General features: G+C 47.9%; 1 protein-coding gene across 1 annotated transcript; it reads left to right on the plus strand.

The window, feature by feature from the left end:
- The first annotated feature begins 855 nt into the window (after nucleotides 1–855).
- On the plus strand, nucleotides 856–12,819 carry Eif4a3 (eukaryotic translation initiation factor 4A3). The gene is made up of 12 exons (XM_046463213.2): nucleotides 856–1,085; nucleotides 3,213–3,285; nucleotides 4,427–4,493; nucleotides 6,273–6,335; nucleotides 6,981–7,113; nucleotides 7,299–7,379; nucleotides 8,060–8,201; nucleotides 8,557–8,695; nucleotides 9,413–9,528; nucleotides 12,121–12,228; nucleotides 12,314–12,441; nucleotides 12,578–12,819. The coding sequence occupies exons 1-12, from the start codon at nucleotides 917–919 to the stop codon at nucleotides 12,592–12,594; spliced, it is 1,236 nt and encodes a 411-aa protein (XP_046319169.1). The 5' UTR covers nucleotides 856–916; the 3' UTR covers nucleotides 12,595–12,819.
- Nucleotides 12,820–15,120: the final 2,301 nt, after the last annotated feature.

The following is a 15,120-nucleotide window of genomic DNA, read 5'->3' on the forward strand; positions in this document are numbered from 1 at the left end:
GACATATTTCAACTCATGATTTCTTGAAAAAGCGATGCTCTGGTTTTGACTGAATCAGCTTTCATAAAAGGCGCGCTCCCAAGAACCCCTGGAGAGAAGCCGCGGAGGAGAGTGCTGCGCCGGCCCGCGGGGGCCAGGGCGGATCCCAGCCCCGGGTGGGCGGTAAGGTTCGGCCGCAAGCCGGCCACTGTGGAGTTCCCCCAAGTTGGAAAGCATGGCTCCCCCGGAGCGAGTGTCCCCAGGTGGCGAGGCCGGCCCAGAGGCGTTTTGGAGAGCAGGGTGGACAGGCGCTTAAGGTCTGGGTGAGCTGGCCGGCGATGCCACCCGGTTCCTGCCCCCCAGCGCCGGGGCGTCCCGCCGGGTCGTCATCTCTGCGGGACTGCACGACCGGCACATCCAGCACACCTGGAACCTCGCAGAGGGGCGGTCACTCGGGGCGCTGGGGGCTCCCGGCGCCCTCCACACCCGGGGCCCGCGGCAGCGGGAACTAGGCCTCCCGAGCCGACGGCCCGGAATGGGGACTGCTCCCGCCTCCTGGGCAGCGGCGGGCGCGGGCCACCCTCCTGGACCGCCAGCAGACCCGCTCGCGGCCGCCGCGTCCCGCAGAGGCACCCTCGCTCGCTCCGCCTCCAAAGCCCCGGGCCACCCAGACCCCAGTCGCTCGGCTGTAGCCCCGCCCACATAAACAGTGGACTCGCCCCTCAAAATCCCGCGGGAACTCTAAACCGCGCGAGAACGGGAGCACCGCCTCTCTCCTCGGCGTCTTTTCACACGGTGACGTGCGCACGGCACCCTCGTACACACGCACACCGCTCCGCGCTTGCGCGCGGTGGCGTCACTTCCTCTCGGCGGCTGCGCGGGGCCTGCTTCCGCTTCCCGCCGCGGCGCGCGCTCTGCTCTCGGCCAAGTTAGGATTATGGCGGCTACGGCCACGATGGCGACTTCGGGCTCGGCGCGGAAGCGTCTGCTCAAAGAGGAGGACATGACCAAAGTGGAGTTCGAGACCAGCGAGGAGGTGGACGTGACGCCCACGTTCGACACCATGGGCCTGCGGGAGGACCTGCTGCGCGGCATCTACGCCTACGGTCGGTGGGCGCGGGCCGGGGGCCGCGGGCGGGGACGTGCCGCTTGGTGCGGAGCGCGGCGCTGGGCCCAGCAGGGCTGCAGAGCCTTCGGCGCTTCCAGCCTCCCCCGGGCACACGCCTGTGTGTGCCCGCGAGGGGCCCGGGGCGCCGGGGCTTGGCAGGTTGGTTCCCTCGTGGAGCCTGTGTCTCCCTGGCCGGCGGGTCGTGCGGAGGCAGGTTCGCGTCCGGCAGCAGCAGCCGGTGCTGTGGGAAACGTGGGGGGCGACTCAGGGGAGGTTGGGGAGGTTGGGGTGGAGTAGGTAAGGGGGCTCCGGGGGGCGTTCACGTTGAGCGAGAAGGAGGACCAGAGGGAGAGCGACCCGGCCGAGGAAGCGCTGGGGCGAGGAAGGGCCTCGCAGCCCCAGCTGGTGCGGGGCAGGAGCGGCGGGCCTCTGTTGTGGAAGCTCGGGCGCCAGTTTGCAGAGGTAGAGAGAGAACTTGAAGTTCGTTTCTAAGCTCTGCAAAAAGTTTAAATCGCTGCAAGAGTTTAAGCATCAGAGTGACATGGCCAGATTGACAGTTTTGGAGATTGCCTGCTGTCGGTGGGTTCGGGGTGAGAGAGTTAGGGAGATGAGTTGGGAGGCTTTTGCTCTGGTCTGGCCGGGCAGGAGATGATGCTGATGCTTCACTGGAGATGGAGTCCGATAGAGCTGGCAGGGTTGGTGATGGCCTGGGAAGGAAGACTGGAGCATGAGTCCTGGGTGTTTGGAATCAACTGGTGGGTGATGCTGCAGACATCGCTTACTTGGCAACACTGAGAGGTCTTTCTTCGTCTGTTTGAGAGAGTGGGAGCCTTTCTGCTGTAATGACAGGGAGGCAGTTGTCTGTTTGACTTGGAATCCCAGGAAAGATGGCAATTGAAGATGTATAGATAGTAGTACTGGCATCCAAGATCCTCCCAGTGGTCTTTGTTCAGTGCTTGGACGACCACCCTTTATCTAGCAGTTTTTGCGGCACGACAGTTTGAACAGTGAAGAGAAGTTACTGAGGAATGGAAGGTGAAAGTAAGCCTTGCACCTGGGCCCTGCCTGCTTCTCAACACTCAAGGCCTCCTGCCCTGAAACACTGATATTAATTTCCTACCCATGTTTGCCTTGGTGAGGAACTTAAATCATCTGTTAATCTGCTTTTGTCAGAGATGGGAAATTGTGCTACATTTTAAAAGACTATGAAAATAATACAGGTTTTGTACATAAAGTTTTATTTGCTTACTGGGAAAGTACTTTTAGTCCTTCATTTTATATATAGTATAGAATAGTATTTGTTAGGCAGGAGGGGTGGCGTAAATGACGCTGCATCAAGACAGGCAAAGAGTGCTGGACACCCCACAATTTGAACCACAGAGGTTAAATACCCTGTAGATGACATGAGCAGCCCACGACTTACTGCGAGCTACTAAGAAAGAGCCGTGACACTACAACAGTCACACTTGATTTAGTTTTTTTTTTTTTGAATTGAGAAAGTAATGTGCAATACTGTTTGCAATGTAGTCAAGGAATAAAGAAATAATAGAGTAAAAAGGGAACTCTCCTCACCCCACTCTCCAGCAGTGATCACCAGGAACATTTTGGTACCTGTTCTTCCAGATCCTGCACACAACAAAAGATTTCTTTTTTTCCTTTCTAAACTAAACTGGATGCTCCTTTCCCAGAAGTTCTCTTTACAGATCATATCCCATTCTTTTTTTGGTGTGGGGGGACTACTGGGGACTGAACTCGGGCACTTGACCACTGAGTCAATCCCCAGCCCTATTTTGTATTGTATTTAGAGACAGGGTCTCACCTGAGTTGCTTAGCGCCTTGCTGTTGCCGAGGCTGGCTTTGAATTCGCCATCCTTCTGCTTTAGCCTCCCAAGCAGCTAGGATTACAGGTATGCACCATCATGCCTGGCTCATATCCCACTCTTGTCATCATAAAAATACATCCAACTCCAGGTCTTGAGCACTTCCTGTGTTAAACATTTGGTTCCCTTGGGGCGTGGGTTGGCAGGACTTGGCTGTTAAAAAGCAAACTATGGATGCCCTTGGGGTGCTTGCTGTGAATGGTTTTAATGTTGTGAGAGCTAATTTTTTTTGGTTTGATTTGTAGGTTTTGAAAAACCATCAGCAATCCAACAGCGAGCTATCAAGCAGATAATTAAAGGGAGAGACGTCATTGCACAGTAAGTTGACCTCTGTGGAGAGGAGAGATTAGACCCAGTCAGTGACATGCAGTGCTGAGAGGTGCCTTGAGGTGTGTCTGTCCATGCACTCAGGGCGAGCTCTGTCCGTCATTTCAGCCCCAAGGTTTTACATTGTATGGCTTTTGTGTTCTTTACTAGAGAAAGCTTTTGTCTTTTAGCTAGTTTTGCTTAGCTGTCAGTTTGCTTGTGGACTTATATGTAATATTCCTTCAATAGTTTTCATTTGTCTTGTTTTTGTTTTTCTTTTCCTCCCCCTACTCTGCCCAGCACCCAGCTTTTTTGGACAGGCTGTACCAGGGATTGAACCCCAGGGTACTCAACCACTGAGCCACATCTCCAGCCCAGATTTTGTATTTTATTCGAGACAGGGTCTCACTGAGCTACTTAGCACCTCACTGTTGCTGAGGCTGGCTTTACTCGTGATCTTCCTGAGCTGCTGGGATTATAGGCATGCACCACTGCTCCTGGCCCCCACTTCTTTTCTGACTAATTGATTGTGCTCAGGGTGGAACCCAGGACCTTGTGCATGCTAGGCAGGTCCTCTATTGGTGAGCTACACTCCCAAGCGCCCCCCACACCATACTGGGGATTGAACCCAGGGCCACTGTACCACTGAGCTATATCCTTAGTCCCCCCCCCCCCTTTTTTTTTTGTTTTGAGACAGGGTCTCACCAAGTTGCTGAGATGGAACAAGTCTCCTGATTTAGTCAGCTGCTCCATATCTGAGATCACAGGCATGCACCACTGTCTGTCCCTGTTTGCCTGATTTTTTAAAACATTCAACTATAAAAAAAATTATTTTATATAACAAAAATCTTAGGAAATAATTGTATGTATGTAAAGGGGACTTCCCTCTTTTTTGCCACCTATAAAACACCTGTGTGAAGTTGTAGATTCTGTAGGTCTGTTGCCCTGTGCAAAGCCACATGGACTGTCATCATCTGTGGAGATGTAAATGTTGTGATGCTGTGCTCTGAGTCTCATCCCCTTGCAGTTCAGATCTTGGGGTGAGAGGAGCATTTGCTTGGAAGAAGCCGTCTGAGTGCTCCAGAGCGGGGCCCTTGAAGCATTGCAGTGGTGGGTCGCCCTCCCTCTGATCACGCTCTGCTTCCTTGCATAGGTCCCAATCTGGTACAGGCAAGACAGCCACCTTCAGTATTTCAGTCCTCCAGTGTTTAGACATACAGGTGAGTTGCCGCTCTCTCTACCAGTGCCCTTCCACCCTGGAAGAGCTGGCTTTCCCTCCAGCTGTGTTTAAGGAGTGCAGTGCTTTAAGTTCTCTGCTTGTGCTGACTTAGGAGTTAAAGAGAATTTCAGTTGCTGTAAACATTTGAGCTACCAAAAATCTGTCATGAATTCCTTTTTATTTGAACTAGGAGGTTTTTTTTTTTTTTTTCTTTTTTAATAACTTTACCCAAAATAAAAAGTTTCTTCTCAGCAAAAGAAACAATATGTGAGGTGAATAGAGAGCCTACATCTTGGGAGCAAATCTTTACTCCTCAAACATCAGATAGCGCACTAATCTCTAGGGTATATAAAGAACTCAAAAAGCTAAACACCAAAAAAACAAATAAGCAAATCAATAAATGGGCCAAGGACTGAAGAGACACTTCTCAGAAGATGATGTACAATCAATCAACAAATACATGAAAAAATGTTCATCATCACTAGCAATTAGAGAATGCAAATCAAAACCACTCTAAGATTTCATCTCCAATCAGAATGGCAGCTATTATGCATACAAATAACAATAAGTGTTGGCAAGGATGTGGGGAAAAAGGCACACTCATACACTGCTGGTGAGATTGCAAATTGGTGCAGCCAATTTGGAAAGCAGTGTGGAAATTTCTTGGAAAACTGGGAATGGAACCATCATTTGACCCAGCTATCTCTCTCCTCGATCTGTGCACAAAGAACTTAAAAACAGCATACTACAGGGACACAGCCACATCAATGCTAATAGCAGCACAATTCACAATAGCTAAACTGTGGAACCAACCTAGATGCCCTTCAATAGATGAATGAATAAAAAAAAAAATGTGCCATATATACACAATGGAATATTACTCAGCAGTAAAAGAGAATAAAATTATGGCGTTTGCAGGTAAATGGATGGAGTTAGAGAAGATTATGCTAAGTGAAGTTAGCCAATCCCAAAAAACTGAATGCCGAATGTTTTCTTTGATATAAGGAGGCTGATTCATAGTGAGATAGGGAGTGCGAGCGTGGGAGGAAAAGACAAACTCTAGATAGGGCAGAGGGGTTGGAGGGGAAGGGAGGGGGCAGGGGGTTATTAATGATGGTGGAATGTGATGATCATTATCATCCAAAGTGCATGTATGAAGATACGAATTGGTGTGAATATATTATGTATACAATCAGATATGAAAAATTGTGCTCTATATGTGTAATAAGAATTGTAATGCATTCTGCTGTCATATATAAATAAAAATAATTTTTTAGTTGTAGATGGGCACAATACCTTTATTTTATTTATTCATTTTTATGTGGTGCTGAGGATTGAACCCAGTGCCTCATATGTGCAAGGCAAGTGCTCTGCTGCTGAGCGACAATCCCAGCCCTAGAAGTTTTTTTTTTTTTAACTAGAGGAAGTTCTTTTCTGCACAAAGGAGTCTTCACTGATATGTCAAGTATTTGCTAAATTTACAGTTGAAAAAAAAATATATATATATGTATATATTTAGTTGTTGATAGGCTTTTATTTTATTTATTTATATGTGGTGCTAAGAATTGAAGCCAGTGCTTCACACATATGCCAGGCAAGTGTGCTACTGCTCAGCTCCAGCCCCAGCTCCTGTTATAATTTAAGTAATCTTAAGATTTGCTTATCTCCGTTAGCAGTCAGAAGTTAGTGAGATATATTTAAAGTGGCTCTGAGTGTGAATGTTTGCAATCTACCTTCCAAAAAAATGCTGAGGATTCTCTTTCTTCTGATTATTTACCAGGTTCGAGAAACCCAGGCTTTGATCTTGGCTCCAACAAGAGAGTTAGCTGTACAGATTCAAAAGGTGAGACAGTTAAAGTTTGTGGTATTGTGTTTGCAGATGTCGCTTTTAAGGTTTAATGTAAAAGACCAATTGATTGATTAATGCTATTTTTCTGTTTTCTCAAAATAATTTTCTTATTTCTTTCTTTTCCCCTTTGGGGCTGGGGACTGAACCCAGGGCTTTGCACATTCTGGACAATTGATTGCTAATGTTTTGTTGTAAATTGTTACATAATATATAGATTGTGGGTTTAAGTATTTTACTGTAGTTGATGTGCTTTTAATAGGTTTGTTTCATATGGTTTAAGAATTGTAACTTTTTCAACAAACAATCCACTTTAATGAAATAGTTATTTTATACTTCTGTACTTTGGAAGGGTTTGTTAGGTTGTTAATTTTGGTGTCTTTGGGTAAATAGAATTGTAAGTTACACGTTTTCTGATCTTTCTATAATTAATATATATTGTTTTTATGATGAGAAACTGGCAAAATTAGCTTTGTCTCAGCAGAGAAGAGTGGTTTTATGTGGTTGTATGGCATAAATGGTGGCATAAGTGAGAATCAGCAGTACTGTAAATGGAGATAGAAGCGATCTTCGTTTTTTTTGGACAGTTCAGTTGCATCTGACATTGTAGCACCCTGGACATGAACCTGCTTTTTGATTCAGGGCCTGCTCGCTCTGGGAGACTACATGAATGTCCAGTGCCATGCCTGTATTGGGGGCACCAACGTCGGGGAGGACATCCGGAAGCTGGACTATGGGCAGCATGTTGTTGCTGGCACTCCAGGGCGTGTCTTTGGTGAGCACTCTTGTCAGTGAAGGTGGTGCTGAGGTAGTGTTTGTGAGTGTGCTTAAAGCGTGCGGGATGGTTGTTTTGGTATGGTAAGCTGCTTGTGTGTTCCTGTGTCTGGGCCATTCAGACCTGTTGGAGTGTCTCTTTGCTTATAGCCTCAGGTATGATTATTTCCAAATCTAATTTTGTAGATATGATTCGTCGCAGAAGTTTAAGGACTCGGGCAATCAAGATGCTGGTTTTGGATGAGGCTGATGAGATGTTGAATAAAGGTACGAGTAACAACTGATTTTCCACAGAAAGCACTGTGAAAAGTTCAAGGCTGGCTTCAGCAACTTATCGAGACCATGTCTCAAAAAGGACTGGGGATATGGCTTAGTGGTACAGTGCCTCTGGGTTCAATCTTTAGTATCCAAAAAAAAGCAAACATTGTGGATACAAGTACTAGTTTTTTGTTTGTTTGCATTTTGTTTTGGAAAAATAGTAATGCTTTGGGGACAATGGTGTACATAAAGTTCCTACTTTGATTTTTTTGTATGGAGGGGTTTATAGGACAAATCATAGGGTTTGGGGGTGTAGCTAAGTGGTAGAACGGTTGCCTAGCACTTGTGAGGCACTGAGTTCGATCCTTAGTACCACATAAAAAAATAAAGGTATTATGTCCATCTACAACTAAAAATATTAAAAAAACAAAAAAAAAGACTGATCATAGCCAGGCTGAGTGTTTTACCCCAGACTGATCTGGCACGTGAGTTGTGTTTGATGGGTTGGCACCAGCAGTGGTGGTGGCGCAGGGTGGCTGTGGAGAGGCGTGGTTGGTTGGACGGGCAGGTGTTGATATGTGCCTGGGGATTCCTTCCAGAGCACAGACTCTCCTGCTGGGAATTGTTCAGCTGTGGGCAGCTCTTTTGCATGCAGTCTCAGATAACCCTGCCTGTTTTTTCCTCATCAGGTTTCAAAGAGCAGATTTACGATGTGTACCGGTACCTGCCCCCAGCCACACAGGTGGTCCTCATCAGCGCCACTCTGCCTCACGAGATCCTGGAAATGACCAACAAGTTCATGACAGACCCCATCCGTATCCTGGTGAAGCGGTAGGCGAGCCCTCTTGATTGCCTTTTTGAAAATAGCTAGTGTAACACTCAGCTTTTGTAGTACCCTTTGACCCAGTAGTTCCAAATTTAAAAAAATGAGCTGTTGGTGCTTAGTTGTTAATAGTGGGTTTTGAGGAACCATAACATTCAGACAGATCTAAAATGTAAGCCTAAGTAGGAGAAGGGGTGACCTCTTCTAGGGGAGAAGGGAGAATGGTGTGGCTGGGCAGAAGGGGAAGGGCTGTAGGAACCAAGTTCTTATGTGGTGGCCTTTGATCTCCCCGCAGCCTGGCTTGTGGCCCCTGAGTCCTGGTTGCAAGAAGGGTATGTAACAGGGTTTGTCTTTTTCCACCAGTGATGAACTGACCCTGGAAGGCATCAAACAGTTTTTCGTGGCAGTGGAAAGAGAAGAGTGGAAGTTTGACACCTTGTGTGACCTCTATGACACTCTGACCATCACTCAGGCGGTCATCTTCTGTAACACCAAGAGGAAGGTGCGCAGCCTGGCTGAGGTCTTGTGGGAAGCTGCAGGTTGTGTCTGTTTGACTCAGGCTGAGCTTTGTTGTAAGGTGCAGGTAGTGTCTATTTTAGGCTTTGTGAATTCCAGGTCCCTGTGCAAAAACAGCCATAGACTGTGGGTACAAAAACAGCTTGGTTCTATTGCAGTCAAACTTTATTCACAAAAAATACTAATGGTACAGTGGTGTGTGCCTGTGGTCCCAGCTGCTGGAGTTCAGGAGTTTGAGGCCAGCTGGGCATCATATCAAGAACTCAGCTCAAAAGAGAAAAAGGGATACTGATGCTGGTTCTACCCCTTAAGATTCAGATGGCATCAGTGTAGGTGCACCCAGGCCTTGGGAAGTTGAGGCCCCCAGGTGTGCAGGGTAGGCAGAGCTGAGAGCATCAGAGGATGACAGAGGAAAGGAAGTGGGACTGCATTCAAAAAAAAAAATGTGAATTTAAATTTCATATGAGAATAGATATCTGAGAATCATTATGTGGAATAAATTGATTAAGACTGTTCTGCAGTTGATCCACACAGTATTTGCTGGGTAAATAACTACAGAATCTATTTTATTTGTCTGAGTGCCAACAGCACTTGTTTTGTGAGTGTTTATGTTGGTTCTGCAAAAAATGGAAGCAAAACCCTGAGTACACATTGCCGTTCTGGGTTCTGAGCTCATAGTAACATCTCCTGATTTGATTTCTAGGTTGACTGGCTGACAGAGAAAATGAGAGAAGCCAATTTCACCGTGTCCTCGATGCACGGAGACATGCCTCAGAAGGAGCGGGAGTCCATCATGAAGGAATTCCGGTCTGGTGCCAGGTCTGTAGCATCTTCCTCTCAGACTGGTGCTGGTGGTGCTGGGCAGGGTGGTGGGCTGTCCTCAGTGCTGCTGCTGAGCACTTTGTGGTTGTAACTTGAGCTTTGTTGCCCACTAGACACTGGGAGGTGATAGTGTCAGAGCAGTTTACCTGGTAAGTGGAGCCACCTCGCTGATATGTGAGTTAGGTTGAGGGGATAACTGGCGTTAACTAGTGGGTTAATTTAGAAATGTGTATTTTTGTTTATGAATAAATGGGGATTTTCATATTATCTTTTAGTAATTGATTTTTAGTTTGAATTCACAGTGGTCAGAGGACATACGTGTGTGGGTTGGTTTCTCTGAAATTCATTCAGACTTGCTTTGTGGCCCAGCCTGCATTATGTGGCTGTTCTCCGTGTCCTGGAGCAGGTGTGTCCCATTAGATTTCAGTCGCAGGTGGTTTCCAGCTGGCCTACACTCTCCCTGTTCAGCTCTTTTGTTGTGGTGGGTGAGGCCTTCCCCAGGAGGGCCTTGCTTGGTCCACCCCAGATGTGTACCCATCCAGAGCTGCTTTCTGGAGAACTCCCTTGTACCGCAGTGTCCTAATGTGTAGTAATAGTAATGCCTCTGTCCTGGAGCTGACCTGCCGCCCGCCCGCACCAGTACGGTGTGTGTCTGCACGCTGTCCTTCTGCATTGTGTCTTTCTGCATTGTTGTCATTGTCCTTGGGTTTCAGAGGTGTTTCTTGGAAAGAGAGTGCAGTTGGCATTTGTTTTGATTTAGTGATTTATTTTATGTGGTGCTGAGGATCAAACCCACTGCCTCACATATGCTCTACCACTGAGCCATAGCCCAGCCCTTCTAGTTCTTTTTTCTTAATTTTGACTTATTTGTTTATTTTGTGGTGCTGGGGATGGAACAAGGACCTCATGCATGCTAGGTGAGTGCTGTATCACTGAGCTGTGTCCTCAGCCCTTTCAAAATTTTAAAAAATTCTGACACAGGATTTTGCTAAGTTGCTCCAACTGGCATTGAACATATGATCCTCCTTCCTCAGTCTTTCAGGTCACTCAGATTATAGGGAAACTTCCTTTTTCCCTCCTCCCTGAAGAATTTTATTTCCTTTTTAATATTTATTTTGTAATTTTAGGTGAATACAATATCTTTTTATTTTAATGTGGTGCTGAGGATTGAATCCAGTGCCTCACTCATGCTAGGCAAGCACTGTACACTGAACCCCAACCCCCAGAAGTTTACTTCTTTATATTTAGTACTAACCTCAGAGATTATACTATGTCCCTGGGTTCTTGACATGTAATTATTTGATTCTTTTACTGTCGCCCCACTTAACATGAAGACCTTAAAACATTAACTTCGTTTACCCACAAACCTAAGGTTATTGTCATATTTGTTAGCATACATACATGCTTATTTGCAGGGCTGGCGATCACTGAACATTTTTGCTTTATGTAACAAAATTTATTTAGATTTAGACATGTTTGCTACTACATTTTTTTTTCCCCCTCTCTGAACTTCCACCTGAGATTTGTTGGTGTTTGGGTCTGTGGATGAGAGTCTTGTGGTTTCTCTGAAAGGAGAAACTTGTCTTGAGACACTTGCTGAGAGAGAATTCCAGGTTGGTGGTTGGTTTCTTCTATGCAGAGTCCTCTAAGTTGCCCAGGATGGCCTTAGCTTTGATGCCTCTGCCTGTGCCTGCTGAGTTGCCAGGCTGGCAGGCATTCCACAGGTGGGCCTCTTAGCCCGTTGCTCCTTGTGTTTAGATTCGGCAGTCCTTATGAAGTCTAGATGTGGCTTCTGTTCTGGGTTGACGCTCCTAGGACTTGGAGGTGCTCTGCTTTTCCCCTTTGGTCACTGCTTTAGCTCTTCTCCTGTCTGTGGGCTCTAGCTGGGCACGCCAGTGCTTCTGGCCCAGCACCGTGGGGACAGAAGTCCAGCTGTATGTGTGATTAGAGATTTCAGTAACCATATTAGTGTAGGTGAAAAGAAACAGGTGAAGTCAATTCTGGTATATTTTATTAACCCAGTATGTAGTATTGATTCAACATGTAATCATCAGTACTAAAAATATTACTGAGAGGTTTGTGTTTTTTGTTTTGCCTTTTTTTGTACCAACTTTCAAAATCTAGTGTGTATGTTATACTTACAGAGCATGTTGGTTCACCAGCCGTGTTTCAGTTCCTCTGTGGGCTCCTGTGCTCTAGCCTCCGGTGGCCGGCACTGTTCTGTGATGTGTCAGACGCTGGGTGTTTTGAAGGTGGTGTGGGTTTTTCAGAAGAGAGTGTAGCCACTGAACTAAACCAGTGCAGTTCTGTTAATTTAGTTTTTCTAAGCAAAAGTAAACTTTTTAATCAGTTATTGGTATTGAGCTGAGTCCAAACAAATTTCTGTACTAACAGGTACCCTTTTAAAAATCAGAGCACAAGACCTAAGTAGCTGGAGAGACCAGGTGCTCCTTCGAATGGGGCTCTCTGATGTGGTCCCTCACCCCTGGGGGCGAGGGCTCTGTGTGGGGTGATGCTGCTGCTCGGGGCTCGCAGCTGCTAGTGGAGGCAGGCCCAGGCTCATGTCTTCATGGCCCTTTCTCTCTGCAGCCGAGTGCTCATTTCCACAGACGTCTGGGCCCGGGGGCTGGATGTCCCCCAGGTGTCCCTCATCATCAACTATGACCTGCCCAACAACAGAGAATTGTACATACACAGGTGGGCCAGCCTTCCCTGCCTCCTCCTGCTGTGGTTACTGAGACCTCTCGCTGTCTTTACTAAAGCAGCTGCTTTATTCCCGTAGAATTGGGAGATCGGGTCGATATGGCAGGAAGGGTGTGGCCATCAATTTTGTGAAGAATGACGACATCCGCATCCTCAGAGACATCGAGCAGTACTATTCCACTCAGATTGACGAAATGCCTATGAATGGTAAGGGGCACCTGCATCCTGGTCTAGGCACTGGAGTCCTCTGGTTTTGTTTGTTTTGAGGTCTTTGTAAGTCTTAGTGGAAATACAGATTTCCTCTGGTTTCAGTCGCCTTAATCTTGTCATTCTTCCCTTCCAGTTGCTGACCTGATCTGAAGACCCTGCCCCTATGCTGAAGATGAACTGGGGACTGTGGCCTGTTTTGTATGCCCATTTGAAAATGTGTAGGGGCAGTTTATATTTAATAGGGTTGATGTGAACTCTCTTCTTATAGCAGCCCCCAGGAAGAGCCCTGGGGACTTTGCCACTTTTTCTTATCCATGTGTAAATAATGCATTGCTCCAAGTCTTTTTCATTAAACATTTAAAAATTTCCCATAAACTCTTTTCTTATGATGCCATCAGCTTTTCTAGTAACTTGCAGGGTGGTTTTGGGCAGGCGCCTGCTCTTACCTCACAGCATAGGCAGAACCCACTGTGAAATGTGTGAGGTGTAGGAGGCAGGCTAGCAAGAGCTGTAGAAAAATCAGGGACTTTGGGTTTGGCCGAGATTTGTTTGACAGGATAGGAAATTACAGAGTGGACATGTCAAGGTGCCGTGTGCTTTTCTCCTCTGAAGACACGTGGTAAAAGTGGAGGAGTAAGCCACAGGACAGGGGAGCTGCTGGAGAGCTGCCCCTGATGGGGCTTGGTCTGGAACTCGTGATTCCCCGTGTCCTCATTGTGCCCCCCAACCCTGGACTGCACACAGTACTGCTCCAGACCTGGGGGGAGGTTGTCCTGTATTGCCAATCACGAACCTTGTGAGTCAAAAGAATTCAGGCTGCATTTGGAAGAAGAGACGGCAGGAGTTCTTAGGAATCTTGCTGGGTGTGAAGAAGGGGCCAGAGCCAAGATCTGGGGGCAGCCTCTGGAATCTGAGGAGGACCCTGACCGACAGCAGGGGAACTGAGAGCTCCTAACTGCGTGGAACGGAATTCTGCTCACTGCTGGCAGGAGCAGGGATGGATACCCTGGAGCCTCTGGAGGAAAATGGCCTGCCTCACGTAGATTTCAGCCAGGTGGACACCTGACAAACTCCTGACCTACACGGCTGGTTATAACAGTTGTCATTTTAGGTCACTAAAATGTGGTAATGTTATAGCAGCAACAGGATATATTTATAACTCAATAAGACAAGCAGCCCATCCCAAAATAGGCCAAAACTGGAATAGTTGCTTTGCCAAGAAGGTTTGTGGGTGACATGAGTAGTGGCTGAGAAGCAGTGGTCCTCAGGGACGCATGGTTCAGAGCCACAGCGGTAACTGACCTGTTCCCTGGAGCTGAAACCAGAACGACCCTTCCCAGAGGTGGCGTGGACAGGAGTCCGTGCTTCTCACAGTGCAGAGTGAGTGGAGTGCAGAGTGGTTTGACATGAGGAAGATGATGTGGCTGGGGCGCCAAACATGATCTGAACCTCCCTGTCACCCTGGCTGTGTTTGCCCCAAAGCAGTGAAGTGTCTGTCCAAGACTGGTCCAGAACCACGAGTGAGCGCCATAGTAGGAAAAGGGCCTGTTGGAGTAGGCTGAAGCAAGGGGAGTTTAGGGTAACCTGAGCACGCCTCCATGAACCATCTGGAGAGAATAGTCAGGCCACGGGGGTTAATGCTCAGGTTGGCGCCAGTTGGTTGCTGGGCAGAACTCTTCACAGAAGGACTTCTGAGCGGCTGGCTGTGGCTCAGGGGTGAAGTACTTGCCTAGAGTGCACGGGCCCTGGGTTCAGTCTCAGTACTGCAAAAATTTTAAAAAGCATGGCTGAGGCAGGAGGGTGGCCGGTTAGAGGCTACCTGAGTACCTCAGCAAGACTGTCTAAAAAATAAATAGGACTGAGGGCTGGGCTGGGCACATGGCTCAGTGGTAGAGGGATTCCCTGGCCGGCGCAAGACCCCACGTTCAGTCCCCAGCACTGCGAAGAGAAGGGCTGAGGGTATAGCTCAGTTGCTAGAGCGCTTGCACAGGGTGTGTGAGGTATGCAAAAGTCCCCCGCATTGTACAAGGGCGCAGTGCTTGGGACCACCACTTTTGGCAGTCGTGAGTTTTGAGAACCCCTCCTCTTGGCTCTGTCTTGCTGGGTTGGCAGAAGTGACTGCATTCTGACTCCGAGGTTTGACAGGTACGCAGCTGCTGACTGTACCTGTGTGATGCGGGCCACGGGAAGGCAGGCTTCTGTCTAGTCGCTGTTTTACCCACGTGTTTGGGCAGAGCCTGGCCCAGGGCAGGACCTTGCATATGCCTGGGGAACCAGAATGCTGAGCCCTGGGTGCTGGGACTGCACGTCCTTTGCTCCGCATCCTGCCCTCCCCACAGCCCCTGTTGCTCACGTCACAGGTGACGGCTGGCTACCCAGGCCAAGCTGCGTTTCACTGCCCGTCCTGCATGTGGACCGCCCAACAGTCTGTTAGGTCTTCTTTCTTGGCTCTCCCTCTCCACCCCTCACCTGCCACCATCCCAGAGGCCACTGGGGCTTCTGCAAGCTTGTGGAAGGGGACCTTCCTACTGGCTTCACTCTGGGCCTCTGCATGATCAGGAAGAATAGGAATGAGGACCACAGGCTCAGTGGCCACTGGGGGGGGCTTCACTGCAGGCAACATGAATTTTTTTTTTGTTTGGTTTGGTTTTGATATCAGGGATTGTTCCTACAGGC

This window comes from Marmota monax, unplaced genomic scaffold, assembly GCF_021218885.2.
Source record: "Marmota monax isolate L192 unplaced genomic scaffold, Marmota_monax_Labrador192_F-V1.1 WCK01_AAM20220418_F8-fsc00220, whole genome shotgun sequence".
NCBI lineage: Eukaryota > Metazoa > Chordata > Mammalia > Rodentia > Sciuridae > Marmota > Marmota monax.

Coding starts and splice junctions, on each gene's coding strand:
- Eif4a3 (XM_046463213.2), top strand. CDS start 917: ATGGCGGCTACGGCCACGATGGCGACTTCGGGCTCGGCGCGGAAGCGT. Junction 6,336..6,980: donor TAGCTGTACAGATTCAAAAG/GTGAGACAGTTA, acceptor TTTTTGATTCAG/GGCCTGCTCGCTCTGGGAGA. Junction 9,529..12,120: donor GAATTCCGGTCTGGTGCCAG/GTCTGTAGCATC, acceptor TTCTCTCTGCAG/CCGAGTGCTCATTTCCACAG.